General features: G+C 45.4%; 1 protein-coding gene across 1 annotated transcript in view; it reads left to right on the forward strand.

Annotated features, from left to right (window-relative positions):
- The window catches only part of mybpc2a (myosin binding protein Ca), a 105197-nt gene that overhangs the window by 54810 nt on the left and 28929 nt on the right, over positions 1-21458 (forward strand). Inside the window, 9 exon segments of the mRNA XM_084328802.1 lie at positions 427-559; positions 3605-3729; positions 6009-6114; positions 7716-7879; positions 9736-9901; positions 13747-13853; positions 14005-14034; positions 14205-14344; positions 21047-21206. Coding sequence (XP_084184928.1) covers positions 427-559; positions 3605-3729; positions 6009-6114; positions 7716-7879; positions 9736-9901; positions 13747-13853; positions 14005-14034; positions 14205-14344; positions 21047-21206 — 1131 coding nt within the window.

The raw sequence follows: 21458 nt of genomic DNA on the forward strand, positions 1-21458 counted from the left end.
GTGTTGGATCCGTTTCATCTACGTGAGAGTGTTTATCATAATATATTTATGCCGAGTACTGGGTGGCCGAATATAAAGTACAAAGGTAGTGGTAGTAAGTATCATATCTAGTAATACAGTCAGGGAATTGTACCCCTCAGTTACAAGCCTCGTTGACCGTCATTAACCTTAGGAAATGCTTGTTTGTGTCACGGCTGATGGGAGGGTACGACACCAAAGCCAAGCCGATCATTCTTCATACGGTGTTACAGGGATCTCGTTTTCCTCCTGGGACACTACATTAAGATATAGCAGACATCGTTTTTTTTCTTCCAGAGGTTGAAATGTTGAAATGAAACTACATAGTGCGGCTTTAATGCCATTTTTGTAGGACATTCCCATCCCTGCTGTTGACACACTAACAGGCGGCCTCTCCTCCCCTGTCAGCCTTCCTGAAGAAGCTGAACTCGGCCTACTCTGTGGAAAAGGGCAAGAGGATTGCGCTCAGTGTCGATCTGACTAATGCCAACTCCCAGGTCAAATGGCTTAAGAATGGACAGGAAATCAAACCCTCAGCTAAGTGAGCCAACTTTCTCTATTGAGTGGGTTGTGTGTGTGTGTGTGTGTGTGTGTGTGTGTGTGTGTGTGTGTGTGTGTGTGTGTGTGTGTGTGTGTGTGTGTGTGTGTGTGTGTGTGTGTGTGTGTGTGTGTGTGTGTGTGTGTGTGTGTGTGTGTGTGTGTGTGTGTGTGTGTGTGTGTGTGTGTGTGTGTGGTAATTTGTTCAAATTAATTTGAACTTTTATGTAATCAGAATCCTCTACTATAACGTGCCCCATGCCTTTTCATAATCACAAGCAAGCTGTGCATTGTCTACAGAGGGAGTCTGCGCCCCAGAGAGAGAGAGAGAGAGAGAGAGAGATAGAGAGAGAGAGAGAGAGAGAGAGAGAGACAGCGCTCTGATTACGAGCAGCAAGACGGATAAAATGATAGACATCCTTTTATTCAAAATTGTGGATAAGCTCCTCTCACAGGTTGGTTTGTAGACCTGAGCTGTCCCTGCCTCTGCTCTGCTCCAGCTAGAGCCTCGATCGGGCCCAAAAAGAAGCAGGGCCGACCCTTCATGAACCGAGCCTGAACCACAGCAGTAGTTTTCGACCCCGAGTTCGATTGAGGCTGATTGAGTCGGATGGATTATTTTTGTTGTTGAAGGTCACAGCGAGGCTATACCGTTGGTGCTGTTGTTATAGTGAGTGTCCAGTGGCCACTAGGAGCACATGTCCACTAGGAGTCAGCGTTTCGTATTACATTTAAAAAACATTTTATTTATACGAACCTGACCCGATTCAAGCTCGAATTGAGAGAAATTACAGTCCGCGAGGGTCGGCCAGAGAATCAAGGGTGTAGGTGCAGCAGTCAAGCCTCTTTGGGGCCGAGAGGGGAGAGACAGGCAGAGGGGAGAGACAGGCAGAGGGGAGAGACAGGCAGAGGGGAGAGACAGGCAGAGGGGAGAGACAAGCAGAGGGGAGAGGCAGGTATAGGGGAGAGACAGGCAGAGGGGAGAGACAGGCAGAGGGGAGAGACAGGCAGAGGGGAGAGACAGGCAGAGGGGAGAGACAGGTAGAGGGGAGAGGCAGGTATAGGGGAGAGACAGGTATAGGGGAGAGACAAGCAGAGGGGAGAGACAGGCAGAGGGGAGAGACAAGCAGAGGGGAGAGACAAGCAGAGGGGAGAGACAGGCAGAGGGGAGAGACAAGCAGAGGGGAGAGACAAGCAGAGGGGAGAGACAGGCAGAGGGGAGAGACAAGCAGAGGGGAGAGACAAGCAGAGGGGAGAGACAGGCAGAGGGGAGAGACAGGCAGAGGGGAGAGACAGGCAGAGGGGAGAGGCAGGTATAGGGGAGAGGCAGGTATAGGGGAGAGACAGGTATAGGAGGGAGACAGGCAGAGGGGAGAGACAGGCAGAGGGGAGAGGCAAGCAGAGGGGAGAGACAAGCAGAGGGGAGAGACAGGTATAGGGGAGAGACAGGTATAGGGGAGAGACAGGTATAGGAGGGAGACAGGCAGAGGGGAGAGACAGGCAGAGGGGAGAGACAGGCAGAGGGGAGAGGCAGGCAGAGGGGAGAGACAGGCAGAGGGGAGAGACAGGCAGAGGGGAGAGACAGGCAGAGGGGAGAGGCAGGCAGAGGGGAGAGACAGGCAGAGGGGAGAGGCAGGCAGAGGGGAGAGACAGGCAGAGGGGAGAGGCAGGTATAGGGGAGAGACAGGCAGAGGGGAGAGACAGGCAGAGGGGAGAGACAGGCAGAGGGGAGAGGCAGGCAGAGGGGAGAGACAGGCAGAGGGGAGAGGCAGGTATAGGGGAGAGACAAACAGAGGGGAGAGACAGGCAGAGGGGAGAGACAGGCAGAGGGGAGAGGCAGGCAGAGGGGAGAGACAGGCAGAGGGGAGAGGCAGGCAGAGGGGAGAGACAGGCAGAGGGGAGAGACAGGCAGAGGGGAGAGACAGGCAGAGGGGAGAGGCAGGCAGAGGGGAGAGACAGGCAGAGGGGAGAGGCAGGCAGAGGGGAGAGACAGGCAGAGGGGAGAGACCGATAAATAGGAGAGACAGGCAAAGGGGAGAGACAAGCAGAGGGGAGAGACAAACAGAGGGAGAGACAAACAGAGGGAGATACAAGCAGAGGGGAGAGACAAACAGAGCGAGATACAAGCAGAGGGGAGAGACAAACAGAGGGAGATACAAGCAGAGGGGAGAGACAGGCAGAGGGGAGAGACAAGCAGAGGGGAGAGACAAGCAGAGGGGAGAGACAAACAGAGGGGAGAGACAAGCAGAGGAGAGAGACAGGCAGAGGGGAGAGACAAGCAGAGGGAGATACAAGCAGAGGGGAGAGAAAAGCAGAGGGGAGAGAAAAGCAGAGGGGAGAGACATGCAGAGGGGAGAGACAGGCAGAGGGGAGAGACAGGCAGAGGGGAGAGACAGGCAGAGGGGAGAGACAAGCAAAGAGGAGAGACATGCAGAGGGGAAAGACAGGCAAAGGGGGAGTTTTTGGGAGCAAAGCAGCCCTTGTTAAATAACTCCCCTCTTCCCTTTTGGAAGACAAGGCACGTTAGTTTTAGTGTGATTACATTAATCTGGGACACTAGAAAGCAGACTGTGAAATTAATGGAAGGGTTTACTGCCCTCCGATTTAGAATTCACATTTGAAATGTTTGAATATTTGAGGTTTTACCAGGTTTTGGAACAAAGGTTGTGCGTGCGTGCGTGCGTGCGTGTGTGTGTGTGCGCGTGCGTGCTGTGCGGACAGTGTTTCCTGTGGATCCATATGTCTATGTATTGATGTTATTAATAGTCATCACTATGTTGGTATGGCAACAAGCATGCTATTACATGTGTATACAGTACGTATATGCGTATGAATGTGGTTGTGAACGTGCGCTACACCCATGTACAGTACAGTAGGTAACGAATGTCCCCGTAGGTGAGTGGGCTTATCATCTCTCACACCGTAAGTGTTTGTGAGTCACTCATGCAAAGCTGCCACATTTAACCCACTCCTGCGGATGACTTGGCGTGACGGGTTGAGAGCTCTGTTTCACCCCCTCCCTCCCCCCTCCCCTCGTTCTGCGTGCCAGGTATGTGTTCGAGAGCGTGGGCAACAAGCGGACACTCACCATCAACAAGTGCAACCTGTCGGATGACGCGGCCTATGAGTGTGTGTGCGAGGAGGAGAAGAGCTTCACGGAGGTCTTCATCAAAGGTACATGTCTTTAGAAGATCCTTCAGGAGGAGGGGGGGAGGGGGAGAGGGTTAGTGAGTGTTGCTGAGGGGCGGGTGTCACTTTGTCTTTGTGAGGTTCTGACAGCTCAGCTCCTCTTCATCATGTGTGGCTGTGTTTGTCATGTGTTTATTTTGGTGTCTGTCACACACCCCCCCCCCCCCTTCCCCCCCGCTGTGCCGTGCCACTCGTCTCCCCGCTCCTTTTCCCGACCGCGTTGTGTACGCGACGCGCAAGAGTTTTGAACTGTTTACGTCCGAGTTGTTTACATTTGTATAGCGCCGGGATGGGGGGAACAGAACCGGAAACGTTTGATTCACCAGCTATGGAGGATCAAATATTTAAAAGAAATTCATATACACAGGAATTTTGAAATGGGAATATAAAATAATGGTACAATGAGAACAACACAGCACAGGGACATCATAACAACAGTAGGCCATATATTATGTATCTTGATGTACATTATTAATTAGTCCTATCTAGTACAGCAGTATTAGCAGTGTGGCATACAATGTACTTGCAACTGTGAAGGGATTTATTGCCATAAATCATTTATTTCTTGTTTTTTCTACGGTTTCTGTATCCTGGATGTCTTCTATGCGAGAAGGAGGTTTTATCATTGAATTTAGTTGGGAGCAGCGATGATGAACTGAACTCAGTGTGCTCACTTTACTTATCCTGTGTTTGTCTTCACCAGAGACCAGAAGAGAGGGTAAGTGGCGGTTAGGTGGCCGAGCGGAGATTGCGTTCGTCACCAACCCCGGAGCTGTGAGCTGGATTCGCCTGTTCGAATCCAGCTCACAGCTCCGGGGTTGTCACCAGCTTGGCTGGCCGTCTGCACTAATACAATTGGCTGTATTAGAGGGTGGGAGAAGCTGGCGGGGTGGGTCCGGGTCGTTGTAAACAGCGACTCCTACAGTTCGGTCGGGGCGCCTGCTAAGCGCGGATAGGACTTGAGGGGGATAGTGTGGTCCTCCCACACGCTACGCCCTCTCGATGAGAATCCGCGCTGCCAGGTGAAAAGAAGCGGTGATTGGCTGGACGTGTGTCGGAGGAAGCACGTGGTAGCCTCCACTCTCCCAGATGATCTGACTGTGGGGGGTAAGTGCGCAGCGACCAGGAAGGGACTGGGAATTGGCATACGACTAACATTGGGATGGGAGAAAATCGGAGGAAAATGGAGGGGGAAAAAGATCAATAAAAAAAAAAAAGAAGAGAGGGTAAGCTTTGACCACAGACCCTGTCCCAGAGTATAGCCACAGTGTGTGGACGAGTGTATTATGTTTGCGTAATATACAGTATATTAAGATGCTTCCCCTGTTCCTTTTCTAAGTGTATCAGTACGTTTTACGTTGATGTATTTTTTACAAGGCAGAAGGCAGCTATTCCCAACTAGCTCAGCATCTTGCAGAAACACCACTTTACTCAAGGCAAAGTACCCTGGGGCAAAAGCTTGGTCTTTTGCAGTATAGCGGTACGGTCTGATCTTTCAGATTATGGTGTGTTTCCACCCAACGCGGCATCAAAATGTACACATCGGTCACAGTGGTGCCGTGACTCAGAGTGCACAGAGTTGATGTCTACCGAGGTTGGAGCGGGTAGTAGCTGACGGCGGCCAATTACCATCCATCCCATACTACTGCAGTGTGTTTAGTTATTCCTCCTCATTCTTGTGATCATACTAATGAGTGTTATATCAGTGTTTTACAGTGGGTAGGCTATATGTGCTGTTATCTGCAGATTATTTTGAGGCTTGTCCAGTGATGTCACAGCATCAAGGCGCTTCAGTCACCAGTGTTTGACTCTTCTTTTGAGTGTGATCGAAGTCATCATTGTCCCAGGTCACATCTCTCAGTTTCAGAGGTCTGTAGATATTCCTGAAGAGGAAAAAATGGGAGTGGGGGAGGGGTATACTGGTAACTGTGCATATGGGAGCCAAAGACAGCAATTGACCCGAAGCAACCGTTGTGAATGGAGGATCAAGACAACCGGGGTGGGATTTGAGATCTCAAATGCCATTTGAACAGTGTAGTTCTTCTCTTCTAGTTTTCTGTTACCTCATTACCTGTGTCCTGTTTCCTTTCTAACAAACGTATTATTGAGGTGATAGTGTTGGCCAACGTACTACTAGACTCTACTTCAGTGTTGTAATGTACCAGTGTGGTCTAGTTTCTCCATTGCGTGGTGCTGCTAGGTCAGAGCTCCTTGATGTTTTTGAGTCCAGGTTTTGACAGAAGCCACTTTTCTTCCCTCCCCAGAGCCCCCGGTCACCATCACCAAGCTGCTGGACGACGTCCACACCGTGGTGGGGGAGAAGGTGGAGTTTGAAGTGGAGGTGTCTGAGGAAGGAGCTAATGTCAAATGGTGAGGTGTTCCTCGTGGTAGGGAGGTCACTGAAAATATATATATATTTTTTTTATAGAGCCAATATTTATTTAAATTGGATATTCAACCTCTGTCTATTCGCCATAAAGTGGCGAAATAAAAAATATTATAAATATAATATGTGATGGCACACCCATCACCTTTTGGTTCAAATCTAAGAAGTCCCAAACAGAAAGAGAAATCTGATTTCACAGAGTTGTAGTAATGCAAAAACCTTGTTGTTGTCTCCTATTTAACTCAGTGACTGCCACGCTGTTTTCCCCATCTTTACTCCCTGGCGCCAGCGTTATTGACCATTTTCACGATGTTTGCGGACCGATCGTATATTCTATATTATAGCTATGTAGACAATAGTATGGCTAATTTGACAGGCACTATTTATAGTACAATAGCGACGAAACAGTTAATTTCTACATCCCTTCGTTTGTGCGCTATACCACGGTAAACATCGCTTTATATCCTGGTTACACTTACCTGGTTAAGCCCTTTATCCCAATTATATATAAAAAAAAATAAAAAATCGTAATAATACCATGCCTAATGTATTCTGACATTGCCCTGGATATATCTGGGATAGTGAGGTTTAGTGTTGATTTTTTTGTGTGGTCTGTCTAAGCTTAGATTCCATGGTGATTTGGGAAATCTATTCATATTCAGACAGGGATAATCATGAGGGTATATGAAAATGTTTATAAAGTGCTAATCTTAAGTAAGAGCTTCACCAAGATATGATCCCAAGTACTGTGTGCGTAAGCGATAAGAGCTTTTTCCAGGTTGTCATGTATACGATATGATGTTAACATGAGTTAAAAAAAAAAATTAGAATATCCTAAATAATATAATAGAATATCCCCCCTTGATGGTTGGTTTTACCAACATTTATCATGTGTAACATATTACAAAAAATATTGTATATTGAATAACAATTAGTTTGGTATGGTTTTTCCACCAAAACCTTTCAATAAACTATACTGACAATGTCGTAGCAGCTTCCCTTACACCTTTGCCCTCATTGAGGATCAAGGATCGATGAAGCCCCGCCCCCCTTCCTTATAACAATCTTGTTATAACTAAGATTTGCTGAAAAATGTTATTGTTTTTGTGCATAGATCACTAGATGTATACATTTATAATTCAAGTTTCATGTTAGCATTTCACGTTAGCAGTTAGCATCTTCTGGATGACAGTGTGGCCAGCTGGGCAATAGCGACCATGATAGGTTCCCAGGATTATTTGCATCACACAAGTGGCTCAGATTTGGAGGAAGTACAGTGAAATAATGTGAAAAGGGGTAACTGTAGAAAAAACATGATTTAATACCTCCTGGATAGGATTATCCCTATGAATACTCATTCAATCACAATGAGTCATAATGAATAAAAAATAAGTATAACATCCAGGTAATTAAAATGTCAACTTCAGTGTACTGAAGCGTAATAATCTTTAAGTATCGACAACATACGGTACTGTAGTGGAATATTCCAGCAAACTCATCATCGTGTGTGTGTGTGTGCGTGTGCGTGCGCGCGCGCGCGCGTGTGTGTGTGCGTGCGTGTGTGTGCGTGTGTGTGTGTTTTCAGGATGAAAGATGGAGCTGAGCTGACCAGAGACGGCTCAAAGTACAGGTTTAAGAAGGATGGGAAAAAGCATGTTCTGGTCATTACTGAAGCTACGAAGGAGGACATAGGAATGTACTATGCCATCACCAACGGTGGAGAGTCTAAAGCAGAACTAGAAGTTGAAGGTAAGAAGAAGTCTTTATTTGTCATGCAGCAACACACATGGGCGACACACACACACACACACACACACACACACACACACACACACACACACACACACACACACACACACACACACACACACACACGTGCATTGGGTGGCTGATGAAATGCTTCTGTCCTTCCCCCCAAGGACAGCCAGGAGCAGACATGGGGGGACCAATCCAAGTGCTCCTGTCCGTCTTCGTCAGGGGAGCGACAGCGTTAGCGATCTGTTCTGCATGTTTTCCCATTGGGTTATCTCTTGTTTGGGGGGGGGGAACCCTTGCGAGCACGGGGGAGAACATGCAAAATCCACACAGAAAGGACCACGAGATACCCCCACCTGGGTACATATATATGCAAATTAGTACTACTACTGAGTGTAGTGCTAATCAGATGTATGCACAGATTTGTAGTATAATATGTGATACAGGTGTAAAGACAGTATGGTAGTAGTCATACCGGCCAGCATATACAGTACTATCTACTAGAATCTACTGAGTAGATGACCAAGATGGCGACGCGTGCACATCGCAAGGCTCGGTGTCTCTCTGATGTTATAGACTTTGAAATTTAATCCAGAAACATTACGAGAAATCCCTCTCCCTCTCCCTTCCCCCTTCCCCCTTCCCCCTCCCCCTCTCCCTTCCCCCTTCCCCCTTCCCCTTCCCCCTTCCCCCTCCCCCGTTCCCCCTTCCCCCTCTCCCTCTCCCTTCCCCCTTCCCCCTTCCCCCTTCCCCCTCTCCCTTCCCCTTCCCCCTTCCCCCTTCCCCCTCTCCCTTCCCCCTTCCCCGTTCCCCCTTCCCCCTCTCCCTCTCCCTTCCCCCTTCCCCCTTCCCCCTTCCCCCTTCCCCCTCCCCCTCTCCATTCCCCCTTCCCCCTCTCCCTTCCCACTTCCCCCTTCCCCCTTCCCCTTCCCCCTCCCCCTTCCCCCTCTCCCTTCCCCCTTCCCCCTTCCCCCTTCCCCCTCTCCCTTCCCCCTCTCCCTTCCCACTTCCCCCTTCCCATTCCCCCTCTCCCTTCCCACTTCCCCCTTCCCATTCCCCCTCTCCCTTCCCACTTCCCCCTTCCCATTCCCCCTCTCCCTTCCCACTTCCCCCTTCCCATTCCCCCTCTCCCTTCCCCCCTCCACCTTCCCCCTCTCCCTTCCCCCTTCCCCCTCTCCCTTCCCACTTCCCCCTTTCCCTTCCCCCTCTCCCTTCCCACTTCCCCCTCCCCCTTCCCCCTTCCCCCTTCCCCCTTCCCCTTCCCCCTTCCAACTTCCCCATTCCCATTCCCCCTCTCCCTTCCCCCTCTCCCTTCCCCCTCTCCCTTCCCCCCTCTCCCTTCCCCCTTCCCCCTCTCCCTTCCCCCTCTCCCTTCCCCCTTCCCCCTTCCCCCCTCCCCCTTCCCCCTTCCCCCTTCCCCCTTCCCCCTTCCCCTTCCCCCTTCCAACTTCCCCATTCCCATTCCCCCTCTCCCTTCCCCCTCTCCCTTCCCCCCTCTCCCTTCCCCCTTCCCCCTTCCCCCTCTCCCTTCCCCCTCTCCCTTCCCCCCTCCCCCTTCCCCCTCTCCCTTCCCACTTCCCCCTTCCCATTCCCCCTCTCCCTTCCCACTTCCCCCTTCCCATTCCCCCTCTCCCTTCCCCCTTTCCCTTCCCCCTCTCCCTTCCCACTTCCCCCTCCCCCTTCCCCCTTCCCCCTCTCCCTTCCCCCTTCCAACTTCCCCATTCCCATTCCCCCTCTCCCTTCCCCCCTCTCCCTTCCCCCTTCCCCCTCTCCCTTCCCCCTCCCCCTCTCCCTTCCCCCTCCCCCCTCTCCCCTCCCCCTCTCCCTTCCCCCTTCCCTTCGGGCTCCAGACAAGGAGCTGGAGATTCTGCAGGGTATAGCTGACCTGACGGTGAAGGCGGCCGAGCAGGCCGTGTTCAAGTGTGAAGTATCCGACGAGAAGGTGACGGGCAAGTGGTTCAAGGATGGAGTGGAAGTTACGGCTAGTGATCGCCTCAAGATGAGCCACATCGGAAGGTACGGGTTCACTCACCGCAAGGACACTATAAAAGAAGGAAGGGTCATCGCATCACCATGTAGCACGTTGAACGCGCGTTGGTGACAAGTGTGGAAAGGTTCGGTTCGCCCGACATTGGGTTGAGTGGGATCGTTATCTCCTGGTTTATTGGTCATTCAAACCGACCATTACCTCGGATATCAGAATCATTGGCGTGTGTTACATTGTTAACTAACGTAGACTAACGTTTGATATAGCCACCGCTCCACGTCCCTGCAGGGCAGACTACACCCTACACACACAGTGCCCTAGATGGCTGTAACCTCTGTTCTAAGATCCATGTTCTCTACAGTGGAAGAAAAGGAAGAAAAAAAATTATATTGTTAACCTCTTAACATGCACCCAGAAAACCGTCAATTCTTTTCAACTTGAACTTGAGGACTGCATACTTTTTTTGAAAAGCGTATCTTTGTACGTTATACTTATAGCACATGCATAAGCCTGGTCTCTTTTGAAAGATAACATTCTAAGGTTTCTTACACAATAAAGGAAAATCACTTTTAGTGCTAATGAAATAGAGTAACATAGGTCTGAACTTGAGTTGAACTTGAACTTGTGTACTCACGTTTTTTGGAACTGGCACCAGACTCTCAGAACGCTGGTATTGTGACGTGATGACCCTTCCTTCTTTTATAGTTTCCTTGGCTCCCCATACGGGTAACATAGTGTAGGTCCAGGCGTAGCTCTATTGAGCTTTGTATGTATGTATGTATGTATGTATGTATGTATGTATGTATGTATGTATGTATGTATGTATGTATGTATGTATGTATGTATGTATGTATGTATGTATGTATGTATGTATGTATGTATGTATGTATGTATGTAGTCACCCCTGCCCAATTTGACAACCTAGGATGCCTTAGAGTAGACGACAGAGTACAGCAACTTGCAATGGGCCTGGTCTACAAGATACACTACACGACTAAGGTACCCATGTACATGTCAAAATACTTCCCAATTTCAGTGAATACCACGACCACAACACCAGAGGGAGCTCCACAAATCATGTTAAACCCAGATTCGGCTCAAACAAGGGACTAAACACGTTTCGCAATTATGCCACATCAATGTGGAACGCCCTACCCACAGCCGTAAAATAATGTGAATCCCTACCCACTTTCAAAACCACTCTCAAAGAACACCTACGGGAGACTGCAATTCGAAACTGGCCCCTGTAAATGTCCTAACGCAACCCCCTCCAATGTACAATAAATGTCCTATTAAACCCAATAATACACGAGACCCTCTTCTTGGGACCAAGTAAGGTTTAGTCGATAATCCAGTGTACAGTTACCCCCCCCCCCCCCCGCCTACCCAACCCCCCCCACCTCCAATGTACAGTTTCCCCTCCACCCCACCCCTACCCAACCGCCCCCTCCACCCCTCCTACCTACCAACCTCCTCCAATGTACAGTTTCTTCGTCAAATATATATACTCTGTTTTTTAGACTCTTCTTGTATCAAAAACAGTACTGTATTTGTAAATCTGGTATGTCATAAATGTATAGATGTAGCAGTACTGTCGGGCGGCTAGGTGGTGTAGTGGGCAAGGCACTCGCCACCAATGTGGAGACGCTGGGTTCGCGTGTTCGAATCCAGCTCTCCACATTGTTTTCAGTTTAGCTGGTCGTCCGCAGTAATACACATTGGCCGTATTACGGGGAGGGAAACTGAAGGGTGGGGATCGAGCGTTGTGAACAAGCGACTCCTACAAGTCGGTTGGTGCGCCTGCGCAGTAGAATCAGGAAGTGTCGGGGGCAGCGTGAGCCTCCCACGCGTTACTCCTCGACACTGAGAGATCGAGCTGCGCAGGTGAAAAGATGCGACTGCTGTTACCTCAAGTACCGGAGGGGACTTGTGCTATGTATGACTTAGTCCACATTGCAGCCGGCTTGTGGGAGGCAAGAAACAGCGTTCGTGACAGGGAGGGTTGAATTGGATGATACGAAATTGGGATGGGAGAAAAATATAGAAAAATGGGAGAAAAAGTGGATAAAAAAAAAGATGTAGCAGTACTGTCTATCTGTATGTCATGTATGTCATATATCAGGGGTGGCCAACCCGCGGCTCTTTGCCCGTCAATGTGTGGCTCTTCCATCCATACAAAAAAATAATATATATAATAATAATAATATTTTTTTTACTTTTTTTTTTTTTTATGTTACTCATTCCATAAGGACGTAGAATAAACATTTACAATTTTTTTTTAAATGGTCCATTTGCATGTTTCAGAAATAGTGTGTCTGTTACTAGGCTTGAGTAAATTGTAATGAACCAAAGGAGAATATCAATTCTATTTAAAAAAAAAATTATTATCTTTGACTGTGAATAACACCATGCTAAAATTGACCAGACCTGAAAATCTAAGCAAATGAATAAAGGGAAGATGATTAAACAGAAGGTTTTGTAGATACAGTACTGAATTCTGCCATTTTTCTTATAATGTAAATCTCTCCACCATTTCTCATCGTATTGCAACACACAGAAAACAAACGTAATGCTGAAATATACACTTTTACTGTATATCTCGGGCTTAAGAGGTTAACCCTGTGAGGCCCAAATAAAAAAGACATTAGCAACTTCAGAGGCCAGAGGGTGGGACATATAAGCACATTTACTATCAAATAGCATTGTGAGGCTGAACAACAGGACCAATTGACTATACATGTGCTTAACATTTCTTAAATAAACATTATTTTTTTAAATGGCTAAAAGTGATTTTGTAATTTTGCAACCGTGGGTCTCACAGGGTACTTTTAACCCTGTGAGGCCCAAATAAAAAAGACATTAGCAACTTCAGAGGCCAGAGGGTGAGACCTATAAACACATGAAGGGTGCCGTGACTGAAAAAAAAGTTGAGAAACGCTGGTATATGGTGTGGCTCTTTGTGGTACCACAGTCATTTTTTGTGGCTCTTAGTCTCTGACTGGTTGGCCACCCCTGTCATATATGTTATGATGAATTGAAAATGGGGGACCCTGATGTAAACAAGACGAAAGTCTTTCTCTGGTCTGCATCCCCTTAACAATTGTGTGTATTGAGCTGTACTGTATTGTACTCATTCTGCAATATGTATGTATGTATGTATGTATGTATGTATGTATGTATGTGTATGTATGTATGTATGTATGTATGTATGTATGTATGTATGTATGTATGTATGTATGTATGTATGTATGTATGTATGTATGTATGTATGTACATACAAAGCTTTCTGTTGATCCCCTCTTAAACACAACAGGAACTTGCAAGACGAGTTATTGACTTAACCCTCAGAATCTGCGATGGTTTGTCATAGAGATTTGTACATACTACATACATGGAGGGAGTTCCAGACAGGCATCGCCTTGGACATCATACACAGACATCCACATAATCACACACACACACACACACGCACGCACACACACATGCACGCACGCACGCACACACACATGCACGCACGCACACACACACACACACACACACACACACACACACACACACACACACACACACACACACACACACACATCAAATGATATTCAAATACTGCAGCAGAGGTACAGCATGGACCAAGGGGCCCCACACACACACACGCATACACACACCCGTGGGCCTAATGCATCCCACTCTCTCTCTCTCTCTCTCTCTCCCCCCCACATTGGTGAAAGCGGTCACACAAGGTGAAAGCCATTTAGTATGTTCCTCACGCCACCATATTGCATTATGGAGTGTGCTGCTGCCAGGCTAATGGGGCTTTGCATAATTGTGGGTCACAAGTGTTGTCTCCTTGGTAACATCTGGAACCGCGCTTCCCCAGGACCCATAAGTTGACTATTGACGACGTGATACCGGACGATGCTGGAGACTACTCCTTCGTCCCTGATGGCTATGCGCTCACTCTCTCCGCGAAACTCAACTTCCTGGGTAAGAGCAAGTGCGGGGGCGGGGGGGGGGGGGGGGGGGGGGTGGCGAGGGAGCAGGGATATACAGCTCTGTATTCCCCGCTGAACACAAACACACCATCTCCTGTGTGATTAAAGCTGACTCGTGTCTTTTTCCTATATCTTTCCTGCAGAAATCGTGATAGTATATGTTCCCCGCGAAGGTAAGGTGTGGGTTTGTGTTTTTGGGGCGAAACATCAAAATATTTACTGTAGGAGTACAGTGCTTTCCCACACTACACTGTATCAACCTCAATGACTCAGTCAGTCTGCTTCCTTTCCTCCTCTTCTCCTTCTCCTCCTCCTTCTCCTCCTCCGATAATGACAACCTCAGATCCTCCCAAGATCCACCTGGACACCAGCGGTGTGGGCAGTCAGAATACTATCGTTGTAGTGGCTGGCAACAAGCTCCGTCTTGATGTGGAGATCACAGGGGAGCCCGCCCCCACGGTCTGCTGGATGAAGGGAGACACTGTGAGGATGCTTCTGTGCTGTGCCCCTCTCTCTCTCTCTCTCTCTCTCTCTCTCTCTCTCTTCTCTCTCTCTCTCTCTCTCTCTCTCACTCTCTCTCTCTCTCTCGTCTCTCTCTCTCTCTCTCTCTCTCTCTCTCTCTCTCTCTCTCTCTCTCTCTCACACACACACATTATGCTCATACACACGCGCTCAACACTTTCTCCCCTCCTTTCTCTCTCTCTCTTTAAATATATACAGACACACGCAAACACACATACACTCACACTCACACACAAACACACATATGTTCACATGCTCAAACACACACACACACACACACACTTTGTATACTTTGAGTTTCTTTACAACGTTCTAACATACAACAGAGCAATGCATCACTCTTAACCTCTTTAGCCCGGAGCCCTATTTTCTGAAATCCGCCTAAAATACAAATGGAATATTGCTCCACTTCTACAAGGCCATTTGCATATTCTTGGTATCTAGGAACATCTATGGACCTCAGTGAATGTATTCCCAGTGTCAGAAATATTATGTCTATTACTAGGCTTGCTTAAATTGTGATGAAACAAAGGAGAATATGAATTATGATTTTTCTCTGCATTTTTGACAGTGAATAACACCATGCTAATAATGACCAGACATGAAGAACTGCCACTGATCTCGTTCAGTACCTTCTTGAGATCATGTGTACAAAAAATCTAAGGAAATGAATAAAGGGAAGATGATTAAACAGGTTCTGTAGATACAGTACTGAATTCTCCCATCCGGACCAATGCAATTTGAAATATTATTATAGAATATAGAATAGCAGGCTTATAAATTACCTTATTATAGCCAATTCGCACATTTATATATATACATATACTATCTTTCAAATGGCCGAGTTCAATTTGGATTTAGTATCACCAGGCGTGCATAAGAACAGATAATGAAATCTACTGTAATCTACTGTACTTTTTTTATTTTGGTCAGGGTACAACCATTTTGAAACTAATTTCAATAATTGTTGCTGCATGCTAAAAATAGGGAAGAGAAACTAACTGCGCTGTCAATATGTCAATAAGGTTAAGTGTTGTGGTTTATTATCCCGAATAATAAGAGATATTAAAAATCCATACAGAAGTATGACGCTTGAAACCCCATAGAGCCTTTTGGGAAGTGTCGTTCTGAAAAATTCCAACGCTGATCGGCAGCTAGCGATGTTCTTTACAATATGGCCGCAAAAAAACTACAATTCCCATGGTTCCAAATTTCCAAAATGGTCGCCTCTCGCGAAATAAACATGACCAAATTGAAAAGTAGAATCTATCTAATAACACTTTAACCTATTGCTAAACTAACATATTGATGATAATATACATTATAAATGCTGTTGTGACATGGTTATGATGTTTATACTTGAATACGTTTGGAAAAAAAAACGATACTCAGTCTGTCTGGAGAGATTGATTCATGACATGATGTCATTTGCGGTCCGTTGGGCGGAAGAGGTTAATACTTTGAGTTTCTTTACAAAGTACAGTTCTAAATTACCTTATAGAACAATAGAGCAGTCAAAACAGCAGTCAAAGTAAAAAATGATAATTATATCTCTTTTATCGTAAAACCGCGAGGAATCACTTAATCCAGATTTAACACTGCCATTGGAAAGATGAGCCTTTCCCTATCCATAGATGTATGATTAATTAATACAAGATGTATAATAAGGTCAAGTTCAAGGTCAAATATGAATTTATAATTAAAATGGATTATCATTTATTACTGTATCTACAAATCCTTCTGTTTAATCATCTTCCCTTTATTAATTTGCTTAGATTTTTTGTACATTTGATCTCTCAAGAAGGTGGTGAATGAGCTCAGTGAGCGAAATCAAAAGAACCTCAATGTTTTCATGGTGTTATTCACCGGCACAGATGAAAAAAATCATAATTTATATTCTCCTTTTTTTCATTACAATTTACTCAAGCCTAGTAACAGACACAATATTTCTGACACTGGGAATACATACCCCCAGGTACCTAGATGTTCCTAGATACCAAGAACATGTTAATTGACCTTGTAGAAGTGGAGCAATCTTCCATTTACTTAGGCATGTACCTTTAGGCGAAACTTCTGAAAATAGGGCTACAGCTTAACAGGTTATGAGAATTGAAGTTCAGTTCTGAATCTATGATAACCCAGAGGCTTGTGACCTAAGATTGATCCAAGGGGTTTGTCCTCCCATGTTCTTTATTAACGTTTTTTTTTTATTTTTTTTATATAATTATAATTTCAGTTTTGTTCGCATTTAGTTTCAGGAAGTTCTTACTCATCCATTTATGTATTGCCAATAAGCAGTCGATAATGGAGTTAATAGCTGTATCATTTGGTTCAGCAGATATGTACAGTTGTGTATCATCCGCATAGCTATGGAAACCTACATTATGTTCTCTGATGATATCACCCAGTGGTAATACACACACACACATCTCTCTCCTTTCTCCCCCTCCCTTTATTTCTCTATTTCTCTCTCTCTCTCTCCCTCTCTCTCTCTCTCTCTCTCTCTCTCTCTCTCTCTCTCTCTCTCTCTCTCTCTCTCTCTCTCTCTATATATATATATATATATATATATATATAATATTTATATATAATTCTCTCTCTCTATATATATATTTATATATAATTCTGTCTTTGTCTCTTTTTTCTGTCTAACACTCACTCGTTCTCTCATTCTGCTTCTTTCTCTGTCTCTCTTTGTCTGTTTCTTTCACACTCACTTTATCTCCCTCTCGCTCACAAACACACACGCCCACATATACCACGCACACACACACACACACACACACAGACACACACACACACACACACACACACACACACACACACACACACACACACACACACACACACACACACACACACACACACACACACACTCACACACACATGCACATATGCCTCATACCCACCCACACACACACAAAGAGAGAGACACACACACACACACACCCTAATATGCATTAATATATTAATATACATGCCATCAAAGGAATGGTGTCGAACACAATATTCAGCCATTAGTTACTGAGCTATGAAGAGGAAATAGTGCAGAAAGGTTGAAATACTTCATCACAGGTCCTCTCTCTCTCTGTCTCTCTCTCACTCTCTCTCTTTATTTTTGTCTGCCTCTTTCCTCTCTCTCTTGCTCTCTCTGTCCGTCTCTTTCCCTGTCTTTCTTTCTTACTCTCTGTCTCTCTATCTCTTTCTTAATTTTCTGTCTCTTTCACCTACCCCCTCTCTCTCTCCCCCTCTCTGTTTCTCTCTCACACCTCCCCTCTCTCTATTTCTCCCCCCATTTTCTCTGTCTCTCATTCGCTAACCCGTCCTCTCTATCTCCCTCTCTCTTTCCCACGCCTTTCTCTCCCTCCACCTCCTCCCTTCTCTCTCGTCCGGCCTGTCTCTCTCTCTTTTTTTTCTTTTTATTATAATTTTTTTTATTATAAATGTTTTATTAATTTTTTACTTTGAATCTTTTATCTTTTCTTTTCTTTTCCATAAGGCTAACATGATTGTGTACATTGTTATCCCGTTCATACATATACACATATACATGCATACCTATACGCATACTGCCCTACAAAGCCCTATACACATACTGCCCTACAAAGGCAAAAAGGCAGTGACATTAGCTGCCACATCTTGACTCCGCAAGACAGGACCGATGCAGTGGCATAAATACATACATACATACATACATACATACATACATACATACATACATACATACATACATACATACATACATACATACATACATACATACATACATACATACATACATACATACATACATATACATACATACATACATACATACATACATACATACATACATACATACATACATACTGTGACACATGGCACAAGGTAGAAGCACGTTTAACAGCAGTTGTATTACTGTTTAGGCTTTAGGGGAAAAGGAGAGGTTAGGGTCATCGTCAGCCAGTCCGTAATACAATAGAATCGTCTTGGTCCGTTAGCGGGGTCCGGTATACATAGAGCGGTTCTCATACGGGCGGGGGCTGATCCGGGAGAAGAGACGTCAGACAAGCAGGGGTCGATACACATGCGGGTTCTCAGACGGTCGGGGGTTACAGCACACAGCAGGGTCCTCCTTCCAAAAGCAGATAAACAGCGCATTGGTCACACAGACAATAATCTTCTCCTCTTCTCTTCTCTTTACTCACGTCCTCTCCTTCCATATGGTTTCGCTTCAGCTACTCCAATGCGCCTGTATCTCTGTCTCCATTTTGTATGCTTGCTTGATTGACTCACCTGTCTCGGGCGCGTCTGGCACAGCAGGTGCGCTTCATCTGTGCTGGCGGGAGTCTCTCCGGAACTCCTAATATGGGCATATGCCCCAGTACCTTGGCCGACACATAGCGGCCATCTATTACCATGCCAGCCGGTCTGCCACAATACATACATACATACATACATACATACATACATACATACATACATACATACATACATACATACATACATACATACATACATACATACATACATACATACATACATACATACATAGGGCCAATGCATTTCGAAGTGCAACAGACACACTGGCACATCTACAGAGGGACACAGAAGCCACACATTTCTCCACCCCACCAAGGCAAACCAGAGTGACGAAGCCACCGCTCCACGTCCCTGCAGGGAGAGTACACCCACACATATTTAGCATTCCTACATTGTTTATTTCAAGGGTATATAGGCTATACACACTATAACATTATATACATGGTATGGGCATATACTACATCCTACACAGATCACATACACACAGTGCCCTCGTAGATGGCTGTAACCTCTGTTCTAAGATCCACGTTCCATGCAGCGGAAGACAAGGAAGGAAAAAAAGGCTATTATTAAATTGTGGAAAATAAACATTTCCTACCATCATCCCGTCCCTCGAGTCCCGCCACCCTCTGTGTACCTCCCCTCTCCGATCGGACACGAGGAAACTTCTCAACAGATAACGCTCCTCATTCCTCATTTAAGCCACAAATGTCATATTATTATTCTTATGAGGAATTTGTTAAATAATAGACGTTAGAAATGAAATCTTGAACATGGGCCTTTGTAGGAGGGATGTGAGTATTCTTTTAAGATTAGTTTCCGATGTGCATAATAAGTACGTATCATGCTTAGACTTGTTCTGCTCTATGAAGCTGATTTGCCTTTCGGAACATCAGACAAATATTAGATTCAATTAACTATAATTAGCCTACATATTAGTCTACAGGCTGCGTAAGAAAAACCACACAGCACTGGTTTAGCAGGGGAGGGGAGATGGGGGTAGAAATCGGGGTATGTGTATATGCCACTTAACTTTCCAATTAAATAATTGTTCTACCTTATGCCAAGTGCCAATTATAGGTCCAAATTAATGCTGGCAGTGTTTTAATGATAGGTTTGTAAAGAGTACAAGAGGAATTGGATTAACACTATTTTTCTTCATAGTAACCCAGGAGCTGTCAGTATTTCAGATAAACCAATTAAGTATAGTAATTGCATTTGTCAAAATCCGTAACTGATAGACCTTCATGCTCTTTACTTCTCTGTAGGTTTACCAGTTTAAATATGTGTTTTCTGCCTCCCCATATTCAATTTTATATTAATTTATAGTATGGGCGACAGTGGCTCAGGAGGTAGAGTGGTTATCTGATAGTCGGAAGGTTCCAGCTCCTCCCGGGCAGCGTGTCGATGTGTCCTTGAGCAAGACACTTAACCCCTAATTGCTCCCGATGTGCAGGTCGGCACCTTGCATGGTTGTTTCTGCCATCGGTGTGTGAATGTGTGAGTGAATGGGTGAATGTGAGGAACAAAGAGCTTTGGATAAAAACGATATATAAATGCACCATTTACCATTTATAGAGTTTGTCCCAATATTTTACTGGAGGAGGAAGCAGAATCATGGAGATACAGAAAGGATATTAATTTTGATAATGGAATTTTTTCCAGAAATAGTTATTGGTACAGTCATTTTCCCCATATTGTTAGATCTGTTTGAATTATTTCAAATGTTTTATTATAATATCCATGTATAGTATAGAAATAAATCTCTATTCCTAAATACCGAAAGTGGGAAACTACTGGAATATTAATATCTGCACACTCTTGTTTTGCCAGGTCAAGTGGTAGAATAGCAGATTTTGTTTAATTTTTTATCTGGAGATTATGCTAAATTCATTAAAAAGGGAACATAATTTTTGAGAAGAGGAGCCCACCTCCTCCAAAAACAACAGCATATCATCAGCATATAAAGAAATCTAATTATTAATGCCACATATGAATAGGTATAACCCATTCAGTGGAATATCGTATTGCCTGAGATATTGGTTTCATAGACAAAATAAAGGTGAAATCGAAATCGACACAATCTAGTAATTCTAAATGGAGAGGAACATATTTCCTGTAATAACACAGGCTGATGGATTGGCATATAAAACTTTAATCATACTAATAAAAGTATCCCCTAAACCCATATACTCCAATATTTTAACTTGGGATCATTTTTCTTCTTCTTTTTTTCCTCTCAAAACCACATTGGTCTGGATGTATTAACTTTGGCAAATACTCTTCTAGTCTGATACAGTATCTTAGAAAATTATTTCACATCTGTATTAATCAACAAAAGTGGCCGGTAATCTCTTGTAGGTGATAGCGGAGGAGGAGGGCAGGGTGAGGGTGGAGACGAGGGAGACTCAGAGCAGCTTCGTGATCGACGGGGCGGAGAGGGGCGACGAGGGCAAGTACACCATCACAGTGACCAACCCCGTCGGAGAGGACAAGGCTGAGATCATCATCAAGATTGTGGGTCTGTGTCTCTCTCTCTTTCATTCTTTATTTTGTCCTTCTGTCACGCTATTACCAGGCCAACCAGTAAACCGAAAAGGAAGCTGGTTCAATTCCCCAGTAGATTAGATTATATTCAAGCAGATTGCTTGGTGTACAAGCAAGTATATAGAGGGGTACAGATAGGAGGGGTGTATTTATAGCCAGCCGTGAGCATGTTGACTGGGACATTGGGAGGGGGGTTGGGGGGGTTGATGTTACATGCAAGGCTAAT

The sequence above is a fragment of the Notolepis coatsorum genome, assembly GCF_963971535.1.
Source record: "Notolepis coatsorum genome assembly, chromosome: 14".
Taxonomy (NCBI): domain Eukaryota; kingdom Metazoa; phylum Chordata; class Actinopteri; order Aulopiformes; family Paralepididae; genus Notolepis; species Notolepis coatsorum.